Below are 21,236 nucleotides of genomic sequence, written 5' to 3'. Positions count from 1 at the left end.
GGCAATAATTGAGCATGGACTCTAGTTATCTCAGCTAACCTTTGCAAGAGTCCTCAATGTCACTGTTTTAATGGGGACTTGCCCATTAAAATGTAATATCTCTGAGATATCACAGCCATTTTACCCATGAGTAAATAGACTTGGAAAGACGATGGCTTGTTCACTTTTTCAACCACAGGACAAGAATCAGGTTTTCTCAGAGCTCTTCTGCCGCCTCACCTCTCTTGTTTCTCCCTACCGCAGGGGGCTGGAGGAAGACTGGCCAAAGTAAGTAAACGACTAACACAAGAGTGGCACGGGTCCTCAAAAAGGCGCTGCAAACCCTAAGTGGTGATTGCACTCATGGTGCTTTGAGACCCAGCCGCTACATCGGAAGCAGAAAGTTGGGATCTCTGGTTTCTCCTACCCGTGGGCCTGAGGTTCCCTGAGATTGGTTAAGGAAGGAGCTCCTTTTCCCATTTCCAGCCGGAAGTAGGTTTCCAATGACACGGAAGCCCTATCGGGCCGCCCAGGAGACCCTTCCGTGCTACCCAGGCCAGGGACCCGCCCGGACCTGAGCAGGCGGGGACTGCGGGCACAAGGCGGGCCCCGCTCTCCCAGGATTTCCCAGGCATAACGGAAGTGGGTGGGGCTCCTCTGAGCACCACCCCCGCACGATTGGCCAGCACGGCTGTCTCTCAGCTTTCTAGGGGGAGGGGCTGGGCGCTACTTACAACTAGGGCCGTGGGCGCGGGCTGCCAGTCGGGTGGGAGGCGCCGTAGCAAAAGTTCGGGGCACCGGTGCCGGTGGCTCGTGCCATGGAGCCGAGCCCCGACGCGTCCCCTGGGCCTTCCCGCTCCTTCAAGGAGGAGTTACTCTGCGCTGTCTGCTACGACCCCTTCCGCGATGCTGTCACTCTGCGCTGCGGCCACAACTTCTGCCGCGGGTGCGTGAGCCGCTGCTGGGAGGTGCAGGTGTCGCCCACCTGCCCTGTGTGCAAGGACCGTGCCTCGCCCGCCGACCTGCGCACCAACCACACCCTCAACAACCTGGTGGAGAAGCTGCTGCAGGAGGAGGCCGAGGGCGCGCGCTGGACCGGCTACCGCTTCCAGCGTGTCTGCCGCCTGCACCGTGGCCAGTTCAGCCTCTTCTGCCTCGAGGACAAGGAGCTGCTGTGCTGCTCCTGCCAGGCCGACCCCCGGCACCAGGGGCACCGCCTGCAGCCAGTGAAGGACACTGCCCACGACTTTCGGGTAAGAGCGGCGGTGTGGACGAGGCGGCCGAGCTGGGACTGGAACCCGGAACCCCTTGGCTCTACGGCTCCCGCCCCTCCTGCTTGTCAGAGCCCAGCGTGACTGTGTCTCTCTCGCTCTAGCATGCAGGACCCCATCTCTCTGACCGAGGTTCCCTACAGGGAGGGGCTGGCTTCTTTATCAAGGTGTACCTAGGGGCCCATGGTGGGAGAAGGGAGAATGCAAACAGAAAGTAAGAGCTGGGGTTATGGGATGTTCCCAAGACAGCGCCACCCACTTCTGAAGGGCCCAGGCCATTCACCACTTGTGCCAACCGGGTGTGGTCCAGGTCCCTTTAAGTAACATGGATGTGAGTGCAGCCCACGAGGCCTTGAGCTTGGCACCCTCAGTTGAGAAGTGGAGGAGGAGCCCCATACTTGGCCAGGGATGTGGAGCCTTAAGATTTTCCCCAAACCAGTCACCTACTTGCCAAACTGACCCCACGGTTTGTATTATCTGTAGGGAGAGGCCTCTGGCCCTGGCTGGCTGGCTTATTCTGGTTTATCACCCAGCATCTCCATGCCTGGTGTTCTAGTGGCTATAAATAAACCCAGGAACAACTTACAGGGCAAAACTAACATGGAGAATTCTTTGGTATAGGAAGGAAAAATGAACAGAAAATAGGGGTTAGCCTAACTCAGCATTTTCCAAAACGTTTGTTCTTAGCCCATAGGAAGCAATGCATTTTCTCTTGTGACCCAGAACATATGTGTCAGTTGAAACAAAAGTTTTCTGAACAGTCCATAGTACTCTGGCATTTTCTGTTACTTTACCTTTTTTTTGTTTTTGTTTTTGAGACCTCTGCCACCCAGGCTGGAGTTCAGTGGTATGATCTCAGTTCACTACAACTTCTTCCCCGCCAGGTTCAAGAAATTCTGGTGCCTCAGCCTCCCCAGTAGCTGAGATTACAGGAATGTACCAGCATGGCTGGAGTAGCTGAGATTACAGGCATGTACCAGCACGCCCAGAGTAGCTGAGATTATAGGCATGTACCAGCATGCCTGGAGTAGCTGAGATTACAGGCATGTATCAGCATGCCCGGAGTAGCTGAGATTACAGGCATGTACCAGCACGCCCGCTAATTTTGTTTTTAAAATTTCTAGTAAAGGTGAAGTGTCACCATGTTGGCCATGCTGGTCTAGAACTCCTGGCCTCAAGTGATTGGCCCTACCTCTGCCTCGCAAACTGCTAGGATTACAGGCATGAGCCACTCCACCCAGCCTGTTACTTTACTTTAAAAAATTACCCAGAATGTGAAACACTGAATTTATTTCCTCACCTGCTAATGCATGAACACTGGGCAGCTTGTCTGAAGCTGGATGGACTGGAAAGGAGGAGCTGCTGGAGTCCCCAGTGCCTGGTCTCTGGGCTCCTCTGTGGTCCTGCCTTCTTTTTTTTTGAGACAGAGTCTCACTCTGTCACCCAGGCTGGAGGGCAATGACAAGATCTCAGCTCCCTGCAACCTCCACCTCACAAGTTCAAGCGATTCTCCTGCCTTAGACTCCCAAGTAGCTAGGATTACAGGCACCCACCACTACGCCTGGCTAATGTTTTTGTATTTTTAGTAGAGACAGGGTTTCACCATGCTGGCCAGGCTGGCCTCAAACTCCTGGCCTCAGATGATCCGCCTGCCTTGGCTTCCCATAGTGCTGGGATTACAGATCTGAGCCACTGCGCCTGGCCCTGCCTTCCATTTTTTTTTTTTTACAATACTTTTTGTTGGATACAGAAGTCTGTTACCACTCCATACACATTTAACAAAGTTTAAGTGAAGAGTACACCTATCTGAATGAGTAACCCTATTCTGTTAAGTTTTTTGCTTAACATGGGTCCATGTCATTCCTTTTTCTGTTTCCAGTGGCAGAAGTGGCAGATCCTGATTTGGGATAGCTGGAGTAAGTGCTGGCCAGCTGGGGCCTGGAGCCCAGGAAAAGGAGGGATCATGGTTCAAGTCATGACTAATCCCTATAGGGTTGGCTGAGGTGCCAATTAGGAGATGGGCAGGGGTCAAGGCTGAGAACACCTAGGCAGAGCCCCCAGGTTGGGGTCAAGCCAGGATTCCAGAGCAGAGAGCCACACACCAGCAGATGCCAGGGATACTGCAGGAGATAAGATAGACAATTTCCAGCCTCAGGGAGCTTCCAGCAGAAACCTGAGGGAAGAGGAGGTGTTAGCCAGGTGAAAGGATATTTCAGGTAGAGGCAGCAGCAATTGGAAGGGTCCAGAAGTGGGAAAGCCTGACTTTCCAGGTCCTGAGGGAATTTCAGGGTGGTTGGAATGAGGATGGAAGTGCAGGAGGATCCAGGAGGCCTGTGGCTCCCCCTTGCTGTGAACAGCAGCTGGGGGTTTTAGCAGAAGAATAGTGGTATTGGATCAGTGGACACCCAGGATGATGTCAGAGGGGCTGAGTAGTCTAGTCCCAAAAAGATCTGAGGAGAATGAGAGCTGGTCAGCCTGATGCAGGGTGCAAGTCACTCACATACTGGAGAAATGGGTATTGACAGCTGTTGCGTGCCATGGCCTCTTCCTAGCTTCGTGGAATTCTCATTTGAGCAGGGGGCGTAGACAGTCAATAGACAAGATGTAGTTCTGTGTGATTCGAGGTAGGTGGTTGTGGGGGAGCAGTATGGGAAGTTTCCCCCACCACTAGGTGCGAAGGGGCTAGGCGAGAAGCTGTGTGCCTCGAAGAGGGAGTTTTCCATTGTGTGCTGTGGGGAGCCCTGAAAGATTCTGAACAGGGGAGTTTGTGATGAGGTGTGTGCCTTAGACAAAGATTACTTTGGCCACTGTGTGAGAAACAGCAAAAATCAGAATTGTTCCAGCAAACACATTCAGTGCTCACTGTGTGCTAGATGCTTTCAAGTGTTCACACGTCAACAAATTTAATGCTTACAAAAACTTATCATCAGGTCCTGTCTTAGTTTCCTGTTACTGCTGTAATACATGGCCACAAATATAGTGATTTAAAATAGCACAGATTTGTTCTCTTATGGTTCCGGAGGTCAGAAGTCCTAAAATCGAGGTGTCTGTAAGGCTACGCTCCTTTTGGAGGCTCCAAGGGAGAATTTATTCCCTTGCCTGCTCCAGCTCTGAGAGGCTCCTGCCTCTGGCTCTCAGGTGCAGCATTCCATTCTGCGTCTGTTGTCATTTTGCCCTCTTTGACGAGTTCTGCTACCTCCACCTCCCTCTTGTGAGGACCCTATGATGACATTGGGCCCACCCAGGTAATCCAGGATAACCTCCCCATGGCAAGATCCTTAATTTAATCCACACAGTCCCTTTGCCATACAAAATAACATATTCACAGGTTCTGGGGATTAGAATGGGGACATCTTTTGGGGGAGATAATTATTCAGCTTGCTACAGGTAGGTACTATTATTCCCATTTTATAGACAATGATGTAATCGTAGAGAGGGTAGGAAACTTGTCCAAAGCCACAGAGCAAGTAGTTTTAAAGGTCACCTGGAGCCTTGTTCAGTCTGCACTCCGGTCCTGGACTTTAAGAGAGAGGTTTCTCTCCTCCCAGACGTGTGTGGGCAGCTGACTGTGTGTTGGAGGTTTGTGTGGCTGTTGACCACTGTCACGGCTGGCAGAAGGTACTGGTTGAGTGCCTCCTGTGTGCCAGTACGGTGTGTCCAGGACAGGACAGTCCTAGACCTTGCCTTTGTAGGCATAGTTGTATCATCTCACTAATAGTTAACATAGTTTCAGCTCGATGTTCCTGTGAAGGACAGTACAGGATGCAGTGGGAGACTGTCAGGGGAGGCCGCTCTTGTTTGGTGGGGCATGGGAAGGAGTCTCCAAGGAAGTGATTTTGCTGAGATGAGCTGATTGAGGGGTGGCCAGCAGTGAGGGGGGTACAGCATGGGGGTGGGCAGTGACGGAGAGACGCTTCATGTGGGGAAGAGGGAGTGCAGGACAGATCCCACAGGATACTGAGGGCCGTGTTCAGGAGCTGGGATTTTGTCGTAAGTGCAGTGGCACATGATGGAAGGACTGATGAGATTTAGCAAGGAACAGTGCTTAAAAAGACCTTATGAAATCCTAGTACAGCGTTTCTCAAACTTGAACAAGTATGCATTCTTGTTAAAGGAAAAAATAGTCCAGCAGTGAGAGTTAAATTATTTTAACATTTACATGCATACAAATGCAAAACTGGTAATAAATAGCACTTGCTCACACCACATATAAGCAATAAAAACAAAAGAAGTAAACAGATTGGATACAAAACTTAAATCAATAACATTCCACTCAGAATATTAATCCTAAAGTTTTATTTTGCTGGAACGAAATCTCTACTCCTGGCCAAGGTACTTCTGATTCTCCCATTACTCTGTTTCAAGTGATAACTTAATCCACCCAAATTTCTCTGAAGAGCTATAGAGCTTTCTTGAGATGGGACTGGCTTTCATTTGGGCCTGGCACATTCTCTACCTGCTATGTGTATTTCTCTTCTTACCAGGACAAGACAATGAAAGTGATATGACTTGATATCAAGTAAGCTGTAAAGAAAAGACGAATGCTGGATGGGCGCAGTGGCTCACGCCTGTAATCCCAGCACTTTGGGAGACCGAGGTGGGCGGATCACGAGGTCAGGAGTTCAAGACCAGCCTGGCCAGCATGGTGAAACCCTGTCTCTACTAAAAATATAAAAATTAATCAGGCATGGTGGCATGTGCCTGTAATCCCAGCTACTTGGGAGGCTAAGGCAGGAGAATTGCCTGAACCCAAGAGGCAGAGGTTGCAGTGAGCCAGGTCGTGCCACTGCCCTCCAGCATGGGTGACAGAGCAAAACTCCATCTCAAAAAAAAAAAAAAAAAAAAAAAAAAAAAAAAAAAAAAGAGAGAGAAAACACAAATGCTTGTGCTGAAGTTGTAGGAACTGAAAGCATGTATCAGCACCGTTTCTGCCGTGACTTGGAGTAGCATTGTCTTAGTATTGTTTGAGGTTGCCATTACACAAAAACATCCCCAGACACAGACCCACAGGGGACTTGTGACGAAGTGGTTATATCTCAGTAATAAGAAGTGGATCTCATACCTGTAATCCCAGGGCTTGGAGAGTCTGAAGCAGGAGGATTGCTTGAGGCCAGGATTTCAAGATCCTGCACCAAAGCAAAAAAAAAAAAAAAATTAGTGAGCATGGTGGCACACACCTGTAGTTTCAGCCACTCGAGGGTAGTAGGGAGATGGGGGACACTCAGGGCTGAGATGGGAGGATTGCTTGAGGCCAGGCATTCAAGGCTGCAGTGACCTATGACTGGGCCATTGCATTGCAGCCTGGGCAACAGAGTGAGGCCCTGTCTCTTACATAAATAGATAAATAAAGTACTAGGATAAGAACACAGGTTTCCTGCCTCCCAGTCCAGAGCTCTCGGGCTCTGTGCTGAGCTGCTTGTCCAGACCCTTGTCTTATCCATCTCGCAGGACTGGCATGATGGCCATTCTTTGCCAGCAGACTCTCCCTGGTCCCAGCTCCAGTCCTCTCTCCCCCTTTGCAGTCAACATCTTAGAGTCCCTCCGGCTGGATCTAACCTGAAGATACTCTCGATACCTCTTAAGCCACATTCCAGGTGATCTGCCTGCCTCGGCCTCTCAAAGTGCTGAGATTACAGGCATGAGCCACCGTGCCCGGCCTCAAATTATTATTTTTTTCTTAAGAAAAAATTTGAGAAGCTTTCTGAGAATGTAGATCGAAAGGATAAAGAGGGAGAGAAAATGATAGACCTCAGTCCGATACCAGAGGCAGGAATCCAACCTAAAACGCTGCAGCGGTTCTTCAAGGAGTCCAAGAACAACAGAAACAATAATTAAAGTTTAAGAAATGAAAACTACTAAACGAAAAATATTTGTGGCTGCTGATTAAAGTATTCCACGCGATCCAGGCAGTGTTAAAATGTCAGGGTGTGGGAGGGGCATGGATGGAGGGGCGTGTTGAGGTTAAGGCCTCATGGGAGGTAACTGAACCCCATGGGAAATGACTGGCTATATACCCATTGTCAGTCACTGCACATTAGCGATTGCAGACCCATCCGGTTAAGGAAATTGCAAAGGGAACCTGTGACCACACTGTCTGCAGTTGTCCACACAGCTCAGGGATTCAGAGCCAGCATGGACCAGCTTTAGGCTCGCCTAGGACACTCTTCTAACCTGTGTGGTAAGCACCATGAGAGAGAGCAGGTTGCTTTTCCTCAGCCCCATCTCCCAGTCTGTACCAGGCTGGGCTAGAGGATGTCCGAGGGCCCTTTATCTCACAGACGTACGTCTGATTCAGGATCGGGACCGTACTTAGCATTTGTCTGTGATCACAGCGCGTGGCATGGGTGGGGTTCAGCAAATGCAGCTGAGTTACACTTGTGTGGAAGTGGTGTTCCGATTGGAAATGGGATGTGTCTGCCCTCCCTGCCCGGCCTCCAGCCCTAACCTGCCTTCCTGCCTCCTTCTCATTCCCACGTCAGGCCAAGTGCAGGAACATGGAGCACGCTCTGCGGGAGAAGGCCAAGGCCTTCTGGGCCATGCGGCGCTCCTATGAGGCCATCGCCAAGCACAATCAGGTGAGTGAATGATGGGGCTGAGTGGGGAGACTGGGGACACTCAGGGCAGCTGGGGAGTAGCAAAGATGCGTCGGCCCTGGCTTTGGTTCGCATAAGCTGCCAGGTAGAGGTGGCCTGCCTTTCCTCTGATGGTCCTGTGCAGCCGCATCCTGGACACTGACCGTGGCTCCTCTGTCTTGGCATCTCTACAGACCCAGGTGTGGTCATGCCAGCAGCCACAGGAGTGACTTAAAAAGCTACCAACACCATCTGTGCTATGGCGTGTGCGTTGTACCACCGCCACCTGGGTGTTCAGTGATGACCTGGGGTTCATTAATTTCTTGTTTTCTCTCAGTTCCCACATGCACTCCATCATCAGGCCTATTCCCCCATCTGCAAAATATGTTATTTCTGTCGAACTCTCCACCTCCTGGTCCAGGTCACCATCCTCTCTCACTGGGCCTCCTGCCTGGACTTCGTGCTTCCCTTCTCGTACATTCTGCTTTCCACAGACTGGGGCAATCATGTAGAAAAAGACACCAGCTCTGCTCCTTCTCTGCTTAAAACCGCCAGTGGCTTCCAGTCACCCTCAGTACCACCCAGATTCCTTACCCTGGTCTCCAAGGCCATCGCCTGACCCCGCCTGTCCTCAACCTCATTTGCTTCTCTCTCTCACCTTCTTTCTGTCCCATAAGCAAACTAAGTCTTCTCCCCAGAATGCACACCCAATATCTTTGCCATTAAAATCTCAGCTCAGATGTCCCCTTCAAGAAGCTTTTCCTGATCACCCTCTTCTTTTACTCGATGGCATACTTCTTGGTTTATTTGATGACACTCCATTACCTGTGATTTCCTTTTATTTTCTATTTGCTTTTTATCCCCTCCCATCGGAATATAATGAAAACAGGGCACACTATTGCCACTTATCTAGAGGAGTTCTTGGCACACAATAGGTGACCAATAAAAATGTTTGTTGATTGAATGAGTGAAGTGGGTAAGTGACCAGTAACTGTTAATCAAATGAATGAATGGGCTCCCTCTGTCCCCGCTCTGATTGTCCTACCTGGCACCCTTTCTTCTTCTGGGTCCTGTGTGGATTGGCAACCTTGTTTCTGACTGTTGATCTCGGCTCTGGTCTTTCACTTTCTGAGGTGGCTGCTTCTAGTATTTACCATCTGTTAGACTCATCCTGGCCACAGCTGAGCCACACCTGGTCTGGGTTGCTGGACGCTGTCCTCAGGAGCCTGTAGTTCCCTCCATCGTATGTCCATGGGTGAGGTTTAGGCCCAGGGAAGAACCTCATCAACATCCAGGCCCAGAGCTTACCCTGAGCCACAAAGCTGGTGGAACAAAGTGGAAGAAAGGATTATGGGACAGTCTGGGCACCAGGGCAGTAACCATGACCAGGGCAGACCCATTTCCAAATCTAAGCCCAGTTCTCCCACCAAATCCCTCAGCCCCCTCCAAGCTAATCCCCTCCTCTGTGAAAAGAGGGCAATTCCCTCTTACTAGGATTTTTAAAAAGCATTCTGATAAGATAATACATGTAAGTGCCCAATGGAGAGAAGTCATTAACATTTCTGCTGTCTAATAGACCCACAAACTGGCGGGAGAGAATTTTCACTTTTTCAGTGGCTTATTTTGTCATCATATGTCAGAGCCACAAATATATGTTGAAATATCAACTCCAAATAGAGATTACAAACCTGCCGTTGCTGTAGTTCATTGAGTCATTTTCCAGTAGTTGTCATGGAGTCCTGTAACTTTATCATTGTTGGCTTACTTGGTTTCCCTTTGTGGCTAAAGCCATGTGACTGGCTTGCCTTGTACAGGACTGGGTTGGGAATACTTAGGGAGCATGTCTGTCCAAGTGACAGCACTGCCTGCCCATCCCAGGGAGTGCAGGAGTCCCAAGCTTTTTGCTGAGGCTTAGGGTAAGAGATCACATGGGAAGCCCCAAAGATTCCAGCTTGATTAATGCTTTTCCTGTTAAATTCGGTTAATCAGATTGATGGAAAAGTGACAGTTCTGGTGCTTATTCCTTTACAGTGAGGCTGTCATTGCCACGGTGAGTGGGCAGGAGTTGACCTTGCACCTGCTGGTTTCTTCTGCCATGCTCTGTTCTTGATCTTTCTGTGCGATAAGAATTATCGGGGAGAGGAAGAGCATCAGGATAAATAGCTAATGCATGTGGGGCTTAATACCCAGATGATGGGTTGATCTGTGCAGCAAACCACCATGGTGCACATTGACTTATGTAACAATAAGTAAATACCTGCACATCCTGCACATGTATCCTGGAACTTAAATTTTTTAAAAAAGAGAATTACCCTGGATTCTACTCTCTCCCGCGCAGACGTTATCAGTCTTTTCAGCCCGATACATTAACCATGCTGTTTGTTCCTCATTTGCATTTCTTTGATTATTGGTAAGTTTGTACATGTTTTCACAAGTATAATAGTCATTTATGTTTCTTCTGTGAATGCTAATTCACATTCCTTTTTTCCCTTGGAATATTTGTCTTTTAGAGGATTTGTAAGAGTGCTCTGTACATTAAGAATAATATCAATTTCTCATAAATGTTGCAAATACATTTCCTAGTTTGTCATTTCTTTTTCAGCGGATCATTTTCACTTTTGGAGGGCCGTTTTCACTTTTTCAGTGAATCCTTTTGTCATCGTTATTTTCAGAGCTGTAAACGTACAAACAATCCCTGGCTTATAAGTTTTGGTTTTACCGTTGTGCAAAAGCAATACACATTCAGTAGAAACTATGCTTTGAGTACACATACAAACATTCTGTTCTCCCCCTTTAGTCTAGTAAACAATAAATTACATGAGACGTGCAATGCTTTATTATAACATAGGCTTTGTGTTGGATGATTCTGCCCAACTGTAGGGTAATGTAAGTGTCCTGGGCACGTTTAAGGTAGGCTAGGCTAAGCTATGATTTCTTAATAGGTTAGGTGTATTCATTGCTTTTTTGATTTAATAGTTTTTCAACTTATGATGGGTTTATTGGGATGTAACCCCATATTAAGTTGAGGAGCATCTATATTTAACTTTCAGTCCAAAGATGAGATTACTAACCTGCTATTACCACAGCACACATCTTGAATTGTTTTTCTAACAGCTGTCATGGAATTTTTGTCTTCAACTCTATGAATAGTCTCTTACAATACACACTTCTTATTTTTCTGTGCATTCAGTTATCTCATTGTCTCTTGGAGGCTTCTCAATTTCATACTTTGCTAAGGAATGCCTTTCTTATTCTAAGCAGAGAAATATTTATTTGCTTTTTCTTTGAGTACTTTTATGGTTTTATTTTTTAACCACCTTTTTATGGTTAAGATTTAGAGTATGTATGGTTATTCTAATGATTTTTTAAAATGAATACTTCCTACCGCTCCTTTGGTAAAGCTTCTGGATCAGACAAATTTTAAGTCCTAAGATTGGAAGGCAAATACTTTTTTAAAAAATCATTGCTATTTGCAGCCATTTATTTCTATGATTCAGGACTTCCCTGGTTATGGTGCAACCTAAAGAAGGAACTGAACGTTGTATGTAGGTGAGATGATAGTACTACAGTTGACATCTAGAAGCAGTGATGTTATTTTTAAAAACCCTGTCAAAACAACCTATTATTAGGTTGTTGAACTTGGCCATTTGAAATCTGAACTTAGAAATGTGTGCTAATAAACTATTACGTTGGTATTTTACCTATAGGGGTTCTGTACATGATTTCTTTGAACATAAAATTCCTTTGTAAAAATGGGAAAGTTGCTGGGCTCTAAAGGTTCTGTCCACATCTGAGCCCTGCCTCCCTCTGCTCTCTGCTGTAGGTGGAGGCTGCGTGGCTGGAAGGCCGGATCCGGCAGGAGTTTGATAAGCTTCGTGAGTTCCTGAGAGTGGAGGAGCAGGGCATTCTGGATGCCATGACCGAGGAGACAAGGCAGAAGCAGCTTCTGGCCGAGGAGAAGATGAAGCAGCTCACAGAGGAGACAGAGGCGCTGGCACATGAGATCGAGCGGCTGCAGATGGAGATGAAGGAGGATGATGTTACTTTCCTCATGGTAAGGAGCTCAGTGTCTGGATTCAGTGACAGGGCCAGATGTTCTGGGACCAGCTGGGAGTCACAGCCCACCAGCCCTGGCCAACCTCATGTTCCTGGAGCTTCCTGGGTACTGGCCTGGAGGAGCTCACAAGTGAACTGCTATGCTCATGTCACGAAGCTCCAAAGACTTACCAGGGCACAGTTCCTTGAAAGCCTCTTATTTCTTCCTCTCTCTTCTTTTTTTTTTTTAAGACAAGGTCTTGCTCTGTCAACCAGGCTGGAGTACAGTGGGTGATTATAGCTCAATGTAACCTCAGACTCCTGGTCTTGAGTGAACCTCCCTCCTTAGCCTCCTGAGTAACTGGGACTACAGGCACGAGCCACCATGCCTGGCTGATTTTTTTCATTTTTTAAGAGTCAGGTGGCAATGAGGGGAGGTTTCACTATGTTGCCCAAGCTGGTCTTGAATTCTTGGCCTCAGGTGATGCTCCCACCGAGGCCTCCTGGGTGGTTGGACTACTGGCGCACCACTGTGCTCAGCTCCTCCCTGTTCTTTCTTCCTTTCTCTTGCCCCCTCTCTTACTCTCATTTTTTTTCTGTTTCTACCTTTTAATAAAATGAATTCTTTTAAAATTATTCAATTATTTAAATTGTTTTATTTAAATATGATGCCTTGGCATTCTGTCTTCTTAAGGATGATTCTATTCTCTCTTTTAAAAAAAAGCATTGTTCATTTTTTTTTTCCTTTTCTTGATTTATTTCCTCCCCATGAGCCATTGGTCCTTACCAATTTCCTACAGGGAAATTTCTGGGCTTGAAAGCTGGTCTGTAAACTGGCCAGGGTGGCGAGGTGTCTCCTGTACCTGGAAAACAGCTGACTGCTCTGGAAGAGGGGTTGCTGTGGAGTGGAGTGGGTGGTGGCAGGCAGGTGTCATCTCCTGGGTGGGACCTTTAGGAGTTCTCCACCGCACTTAAGGCCTTGAACCATGAAGTCTCCTGTCTCCAAAATGTCCTCGATTATAAAATCATTCTGTGTTCAGAGCTGTCTCTGAAAAGAAAAATGAAGAAAAAAAAATAAGAAAAATAATTTTGTGGGATCTAAAAGATGTGTTTCTCGTGGATTCTGTTTAGGGAATTGGGAGTGTTGTCTTGCCCGGTACCCAGAGTGCTTTGAAGAATGATTTGATTTGTGTCTCTTTTTAATTTTTTACTAAGTTTATTGTGATATAATTTATATGCTAAAAAACTCAGTCATTTAAAATATACCACTGAGTGATTTTTATTATATACTGAGTTATACAACCATCACAACAATTTTAGAACATTCCATGCCTCCAAAAGCGGCTGTGCTTTAGCTGTCACTCCACAGTTCCTCCTCCCCAGCCCCTGGCAACCACTAAGCTACATACTATTTGTATAGATTTACCTATTCTAGACACTTCAAATGCATGGAATTATATAATATGTAACCTTTCATGGCTGCCTTCTTTCACTCAGCATATTTTGAAACTTCATTCATGTTGTATGTAGCATCTATCAGTACTTCATTCCTTTTTACGGCTGAACAGTATTCCATTGCATAGACATACAATTATGCATTGCTTAATGATGGGGATATGTTCCGAGAAATGTCTTGTTAGGCAATTTTTTCATTATGCAAATGTCAGAGAGTGTGTTTACACAAACCTGCATGGTGTAGCCTACTACACACCTAGGTTATATGGAATAGCCTCTTGCTCCTAGGCTACAGACCTGTACAGCTTGTTGCTGTATGGAATACTGTAGGCAACAGGAACCAACTGTGAAGTATTTGCATATCTAAACATAGAAAAGGTACAGTAAAAATACAGTCTTATACTCTCGTGGGACCACAGTCATATATGCAGTTCCTTGTTGACTGAAACGTTGTTATGTTGCACATGGCTATATTGCATTTTATTTATTGATTGATCAGTCGGTGGTTGCTGTGGTTTGGTGGTTTGAGTATGTTCCTCAAAATGTATGTGTTGTAAACTTAATTCCCAATACAACAGTGTTGGGAGTTGGAGCCTAATAAGAGGTGATTGGGTCATGAGAACCCTCATGAATGGGTTAATGTTGTTATTGGCAGAGTGGGTTAGTTATGGAGAGAGGGGGGCTTGTTATGAAGTGAGTTTGGACCCTCCTTGCTCTCTTACTTTTGGTCTTACGTGTGGTCTCTTGCCCTTCCTACTTCTGCCATGGGATGGCACAGCATGAAGGCTCTCATCAGATGCCAGTGCCATGCTCTTGGACTTCTCAGCTTCAGAACCACAAGTCAAACAAACTATTGTTTATAAATTACCCAGTCTGTGGTATTTTGTTACAGCAACACAAAATGAACTAAGACAGTGGTCATTTGGGTTGTTTCTGTTTTGGCTATTATGAATTATAAGGCTATGATTATTCAGATAGCAATTTTTATGTGGACATGTTTTTATTTTTCTTGGAAATATATCTGGGAGTAGATTTCCTGGATCTTATGGTAACTCTAGGTTTAACTATTGGAAGAACTGCCAGGCCGTTGTCCAGAGCAACTGTATCATTTTATATTTTCATCAGGAGTGTATGAGGATTCCAGTTTCTCCACATCTTTGCCAAAATTTATTTTTTAAAAATTATAACCAGGCAAGGCATGGTGACTCATGCCTGTAATCCCAGCACTTTGGGAGGCCAAGGTGGGTGGATCACGAGGTCAGGAGATCAAGACCATCCTGGCTACCACGGTGAAACCCAATCTCTACTAAAAATACAAAAAAAAATAGCTGGGCATCATGGCTTGTACCTGTAATCCCAGTTACTCGGGAGGTTGAGGCAGGAGAATCACTTGAACCTGGGAGCTAGAAGTTGCAGTGAGCTGAGATTGTGCCACTGCACTCCAGCCTGGGCAATAGAGTGAGACTCCATCTCAAAAAAAAAAAAAAAAAAAAAAAAGGAAAAAATTAGCCGGGCATTTGTGGTATTCTCATACCACAATGAGAAGTGGTATCTCATTGTGTATTGTATTTCATCATTTCCCTGATGGCTAATGACTTGGAACAAATTGTTATGGGCTTTCGGATCACCATAGATGTTCCTTGGACAAATGTCTATTCAGATTCTTTGCCCATTTTTAACTTGGGTTGTCTTTTTATTGCTGAGTTGTAAGAGTTCTTTATATATTTTAGACACAAGACCTTTGTCCGTTTTAGCTTTACATGTAGGTGTTTGATGAATTTTGAGTTATTTTTTGTATATGGTGTAGTAAGGGTTGGTCCAACCTCATTTTTTTTTTTTTTTTTTTGCATGTCAACATCAACATCTAGTTGTCCCAGTACTATTTGTTGGAAAGACTATTTATTCCTCCATTAAATTGTCTTGGCACTCTTGTAAATAACTGATTGATGGAAAATATGAGGGTTTATTTCTGGACTTTGATTTCTATTCCATTGATCTCAATGCCTGTACTGATATTAGTGCCATACTATCTTGATTACTGTTGATTTGTATTAATTTTTGAAATGGGGATTATGAGTCTTCCAATGTTGTTCTTTTATTTCAAGATTATTTTAGCTATTCTGGTTCCCTCGAAATTCCATGTGAATTTTAGGATCAGCTTTTTAGTTTCTGCAAAGAAGCCAGCTAGGATAAGGGATCACACTGAATCAGTAGATCAACTTACGGAATGTCTTCGTATGTTTTTTGTTGCAATAGCACAACATCACAGACTGGGTAAATTATAAACAATACAAGTTGATTCAGCTCATTGTTCTGGGTGAGGCCAGGAAATCCAGGAGCATGGTGGCTCTGGCATTTGGTGTGGGTCATCTCATGGCAGAAGGAGGGAGTGAGTGTCCAAGACAGAGTAGTCGCTCATTGCTTCATAGCAGCCCAGGCTCATGATAATGAAACCGCTTCACAGTAATGACATTCAGCCATTGGTGAGGGCTCTGCCCTCATGATCCAGTCGCCTCTTTTTAGGACCTACCTCCCAACACTGTCACGTTGGGGATTCAGCGAACTTTTGGATAATATGCTCAGATCATAGCAGGGATGTTACTGTTAACGTCTTGACAATATTAAGACTTATAATCTATGGAATGCATGACTCCTTTTGAGGTCAAAAACGTATAGATTTCCTCTACATTTGTGTCTCTGTGTTTTTTTTTGTTTTGTTTTTTGTTTTCCAGAAACATAAGGGCCGAAAACGCCGGTAAGTTGCCAAAGCTGTTGGAGGGGAGGGGAAAGAGCGGGCAGAAACATAAGGGGTGCGAACTCCAGTGGGCCTGGGCCAGGCAGGGAACAGCTAGCTGGGTGCATCAGCCCACATGAGCTACTGTGCCCTGGTTTTAGAGGGTGTGGTGGGCAATGGGCAAGTGGAGAGAGGCCTCTCACAGCATCCAATTCCAGTTGGCTCTGGGGCAGTGTTGTTCTTCTGAGTGTGGAGGATCCCCACCTGCCATGCAGGGAAGGAGAGCACCATCCTGCACGTGGCTCGAATTCCCAGGGGGACAGCCAGTGTCAGGTCAGCCCCCTTGATCTCAGAGCCTTAGGTCACAATGGTTTGTCTTAATGGTTGTTGGGTTCACAGGGATGAATGAGAAGGAACTGTGTCTTAGTCCGAGCTTTCTAAAAATGGAAGAGAGTGCTTTTGGGGGGCGTGAGTTCCCTGTGCCCACTTCCCTTTGGTGGTGTGCAAGCAAGGGCCAGAGGACACCTAGGAACTGTTAGGCTAGAGCATCCTTAGTGTCCCTTCCAACCCAGACATCCTATGAGCAGGAAGTGTAAGTGTGACTTCTGCCTGCAAGGACGGCAACCCTGTTGGAGATCTCCTGTTTGGAGTTCTGGTAGTTGGGGCAGGTGAGCCCTTGGCCTGATTTCTGAAGAAGGCAGCGGCCCATTGGCCTTGGCCCATCTCCTATCAGGGCCCAGTCCAGTCTTGTCTTGGGGAAGGTGGCCGGGAAACGTGGCTGAGGGCAGAGAACAAGTCCTGTTCCTGGTTTCCAGTGAGCCCAGTTCGGCCTGGGATGCATGGTGCTGGCTCTGCCCACCATACCCCGTTGTGCTTTTCCAGACTCTTCTGCACCATGGAGCCCGAGCCAGTCCAGCCCAGCATGCTTATCGATGTCTGCAAGTACCTGGGCTCCCTGCAGTACCGAGTCTGGAAGAAGATGCTTGGATCTGTGGAATGTGGTGAGCGGGGGTGTGGGCAGGTGTCCCAAGCAGGGTGGAAGCCCTCAGGTTAGCAAAGAGCCACCAGGGCTGGTCTCTGCAGGGCCCACCTCCCACCTCGTCAGAGCTCCCCTCCTCTCTCAGCTGATCCCTCTGCCAGTCCCTCATAGGCAGGTTCCCGTGTCCTGGTCTTCTCCACTCTGCCCAACACCTCCAAACCTTCCTCTCAGGGCCCTGACACTTGGTCCCCTCTTCAGAGAGGGAAGCTGGCTTGTCTATTCAGAACTGTATTTTGTATGATAAAAGACCTCCATCCAGGATCACCTCTCCCAAGGTGACTAGAGCCACAGGAGCCACTGTGTCCCAGTTTTACAGGGAGGAATATCATTGACCCGGGAAATGGTCCATGCTGTCCTAACATCCGTGGGTTATGGGACTGTTACAAGTCTCTGCCTATATGAGTTCCTGTGGCTGCCATAATGAAGGACCACAAACTGAGTGGTTTAAAATGACAGAAATGGACTCTCTCACAGTTCTGGAGGCTAGAAATCCAAAATCCAGATGTTGGCAGGGCCAGGCCCCCTCTGAAACCTGTAGAGGAGAATCTTCACTCCTTCATAGGAGATGTAATAGTTGTTCGCCCACCATGCCCGGCCTGTCTCTCCTTTTTGTAAGGACATGGCTGATACTGGATTGGGGACTGTCCTCCAGTTTTCATCTCTACTAATACCTCTACAACCGCCCATTCTTAAATGAGATCACACTCTGAGGTACCAGGGGTATGGACTGCCACATATCTTTTGGACTGGGGCCAGGTGAGACACAGCGGTTCGTTTGCGGGGCTGCAGACCTAGACGCTGGCCTAACAGGCCTCAGGGTTGCTGATTCCCCATTTCCGCCTCTGCTTGCAGTGCCCTTTACCTTTGACCCCAACACCGCAGCCGGCTGGCTCTCCGTGTCCGAGGACCTTACCAGTGTCACCAACCACGGCTACCGCGTACAGGTGGAGAACCCGGAGCGCTTCTCCTCAGCGCCCTGCCTGCTGGGTGCCCGCGTCTTCTCGAGGGGCTCGCACGCCTGGGAGGTGGCCCTGGGGGGGCTGCAGAGCTGGCGGGTGGGGGTGGTGCGTGTGCGCCAAGACTCAGGCGCCGAGGGTCACTCGCACAGCTGCTACCACGACACGCGCTCGGGCTTCTGGTATGTGTGCCGCACACAGGGCGTGGAGGGGGACCACTGCGTGACCTCGGACCCAGCCACGGCACCCCTGGTCCTGGCCATCCCACGCCGCCTGCGTGTGGAGCTGGAGTGTGAGGAGGGTGAGTTGTCTTTTTATGATGCGGAGCGCCACTGCCACCTGTACACCTTCCACGCCCGCTTTGGGGACGTGCGGCCCTATTTCTACTTGGGGGGTGCGCGGGGAGCTGGTCCCCCTGAGCCTTTGCGCATCTGCCCTCTGCACATCAGCATCAAGGAAGAACTGGATGGCTGAACTGGCCCAAGCCTGCTGGCGGCTGCCCAGGTCTTGTGCCACCGCACTGTTTTCTTTCTGCCCCCTTCCTAATGCCACACTGCCTGGGCGCCACTGTGCCCCGCCTCGCCAGGCTCTTCCTTTTGTCCCCTCTGGTCCTTTTCAGTGACTCCAGGCCACGCCTCTCTCCATGTTTGGTCCCTTCTCAGCCCACGGTCAGGAGCCATCATGTGGCACCTCGCTGGCCAGGCTCTCCCGAGTCGTGGCACCTCCACAATGTGAATTTTCTGAATCCTCATTCCAGGACTTCTGGGAATAATGTTTACTTCTAGAATGGGCCAGTTTTAAACCATCTCATCCAGGTGTGGTAAAGCCAGTGGCTGAGGAGAGGACTGCCCTGCAAAGGAGAGTTTGTTACTCATGGTTCTGGGAGGAGGGGCCACATAGGAAAGCCCCAGGGTGTGTCAGAAGGTGGAAGGAGGGAGTGGAATGTGTGTGCAAGAGACTTCACTGTGGTTTTCTCAGGAAGCAATGGGCAAGGCAGGGTAAGCAGGGAAGACAGGTTTAGGGGTAGCTGGCTTGAGTAACTCAGTGGCTCTCGGCATAGGGGCTGCCTTCTTTGTCTGATACCTCTCCCCGGGATAATCAGGACGGGAGAGCCACGCGAAGGAGGCAGCTGGTGCTATTGCTCCGAATTCGATGGTTTCCATAGGAGAGGCTGCTCTCAGCCCGATGCTTGCTGTCTGTAGGGACTGGGGGATTGGCTAGCCGGGGAGGAGCAGTCTGTCCAGGTCAGCGTGGCCTGGATGCCAGAGCATCAAGAGTACAGGAGACAAAGTTACTGCAGGGCCTCTGCGTGACTGAATCCCCTCTCTCCATCAGATCAGCTCTGATTGATCTATTTATACCTGCACGGTTTCCTCTGAACGCAGGCTTCCAGAACACCTTCAACACAACGTTTTTAAAATCGTGGTTTGGCCTGTTCCCTTGCTGGGCCCCAGTTTCCCCACCTGGAAATGAGATAGGACTGGATGAGGATGTCTTGCTGTAGTTGCTGTGGAGGAAATTCCTCTGGTTCATTCTCATCAGCATTTGCAAAAAGGAAAGAACGAGGGCACCCTTTTCAGTTGGGAGGAAAGGAGAGGGGTGGCACCGTGGACGTGGCCCTAGACGCTGCGGGAGAGGGAAGAGGAGGCTGGGCCTTGCTGCCTTCTTGTCTCTGCTGACTTCAGCCAGCTCATGCTCACTCTGCCACTTGTGATTTCATCCCGAATTTCTTCCTCCGCCGTGCCTGCCACCCTCTTGTCTCTGCTGACTTCCGCCAGCTCATGCTCGCTCTGCGCCTTGCGATTGCATCCCAGATTTCTTCCTCCGCGGTGCCTGCAGACTTTCCTGGGCTTGTTTTTTCTCCTGCATCTCTCAAGAGAGTTTTTAATCGTCAACTCACCGTGTCCCAGGAAGTGGCATCATAAAAGGATTTTTTTTTTTCCTAAAAGCAGTGTTAAAATTGGGGTCACATTCTTGACCAAGGACTCTGCATCCCACCTCCTGCCCATTCCGGTTCACAAAAACTGACATTTTAAAAAATCATGACTCACACCTGTCAGTTGGTTATCAATGTGTTGTGTACACTGGTTACATAAAAGTTAGGGCTACAAGGAGGGCCCAGGTAGGAGCTGCCAGTGTGTGAAGGGGCTGGGTTAGGTGTGGTGATAATGTTGGAAAATCAGTGCATGCACCTGGTTGGAGGATGCCCAGCCTCAGAAAAGCTCCAAGCCCTTTGGGAGCCAATGCATCCGGGAGTGTGACTTTCTCTATAAGAGAAAGTATTTACCCTACCCATCAATATCATTTTGATATAATAAACTTGACCTGAAATTATTTCATTAGTTATATTAAACTTTTAAAAATGTTTTGTTTATTTTCACCTTACGTATTGGAAGAGTTTTTGTTTTTAGACAGGATAATTTGAGCAGGCTAGGCCTCTTGAAAAAAACAAAAACCAAAAATGATGTTTAAGCTAAGACTCTTTTTCTTTTGGCATTTCCTTTTCAGTGTTATAAGCAACATTCAACCATGTTGTAGCATGTGTTCAACTGTATTTTTTTGTCGGCTAATATTCCATTGTATGGGATGACAGTACTGCATTTTATTTATCATGCATCCGTTGGCGGCCATTTGGGTTGTTTCTACTTCTTGACTATTACACATAATGCTGCTAGAAACATTTATGTATGAGTTTCTGCATGGACGTATGTTTTCGTTTCTCTTTCGTATATGCCTCGGAACAGATTTGCTGGATCACGTGGAAACTGTGTAACCCTTGAGGAACTCCCAAGCTGTTTTCCAATGTGGCAACACAATTTTATATCCAACAGGGTATGAGAATTCTGATTATTCAACATCCTTCAATGCTTTTTATTATCCGTCTTTTAGCCCTCCTAGCAGGGGTGATGTGTTACCTCATTGTGATTTTGGTTTGTATTTCCCTGATGGCGAATGATACGAGCATCTCTTCATGCGCTTCTTGGCCATTTGTATATCTTCTTAAGACAACAATGTTTAAATCACTTGCTCATTTTTTAATCGAGTTATTTGCCTTTTTATTATTGAGTTGTAAGAATCCTTTTATAGCCAAGCACAAGTCCCTTTATCAGGTATATGATTATAAAATTTTCTCTGTGAGCTGTTTCATTTCCTTGATGATGTCCTTTGAAATACTAAAGCTTTAAATTTTGATGA

At 47.5% G+C, this 21,236-nt stretch overlaps 1 protein-coding gene and 1 long non-coding RNA gene across 2 annotated transcripts in view; one reads left to right on the top strand and one right to left on the bottom strand.

The window, feature by feature from the left end:
- Positions 1-820, bottom strand: part of LOC141580871 (uncharacterized) — a 21,161-nt gene extending 20,341 nt beyond the window's left edge. The window contains exon 1 of the long non-coding RNA XR_012513276.1: positions 714-820. This is a non-coding gene — a long non-coding RNA (uncharacterized LOC141580871). The remainder of the gene's footprint in view (positions 1-713) is intronic.
- On the top strand, positions 725-21,236 carry TRIM35 (tripartite motif containing 35). The gene is made up of 6 exons (XM_003937202.4): positions 725-1,232; positions 7,730-7,825; positions 11,646-11,876; positions 16,045-16,067; positions 16,929-17,047; positions 17,938-21,236. The coding sequence occupies exons 1-6, from the start codon at positions 798-800 to the stop codon at positions 18,513-18,515; spliced, it is 1,482 nt and encodes a 493-aa protein (XP_003937251.1). The 5' UTR covers positions 725-797; the 3' UTR covers positions 18,516-21,236.

This window comes from Saimiri boliviensis, chromosome 13 (genome assembly GCF_048565385.1).
Source record: "Saimiri boliviensis isolate mSaiBol1 chromosome 13, mSaiBol1.pri, whole genome shotgun sequence".
In the NCBI taxonomy this organism is placed as follows: domain Eukaryota; kingdom Metazoa; phylum Chordata; class Mammalia; order Primates; family Cebidae; genus Saimiri; species Saimiri boliviensis.
Note: the sequence above shows the minus strand (reverse complement) of the source record. Positions and strands in the feature narration are given on the sequence as shown.

Excerpts from the sequence above, each read along its gene's own strand:
- TRIM35 (XM_003937202.4), top strand. The coding sequence starts at position 798 with ATGGAGCCGAGCCCCGACGCGTCCCCTGGGCCTTCCCGCTCCTTCAAG. Across the intron at positions 7,826-11,645 it reads CCATCGCCAAGCACAATCAG|GTGGAGGCTGCGTGGCTGGA; the intron begins GTGAGTGAATGA and ends TCTCTGCTGTAG. Across the intron at positions 17,048-17,937 it reads GCTTGGATCTGTGGAATGTG|TGCCCTTTACCTTTGACCCC; the intron begins GTGAGCGGGGGT and ends CTCTGCTTGCAG.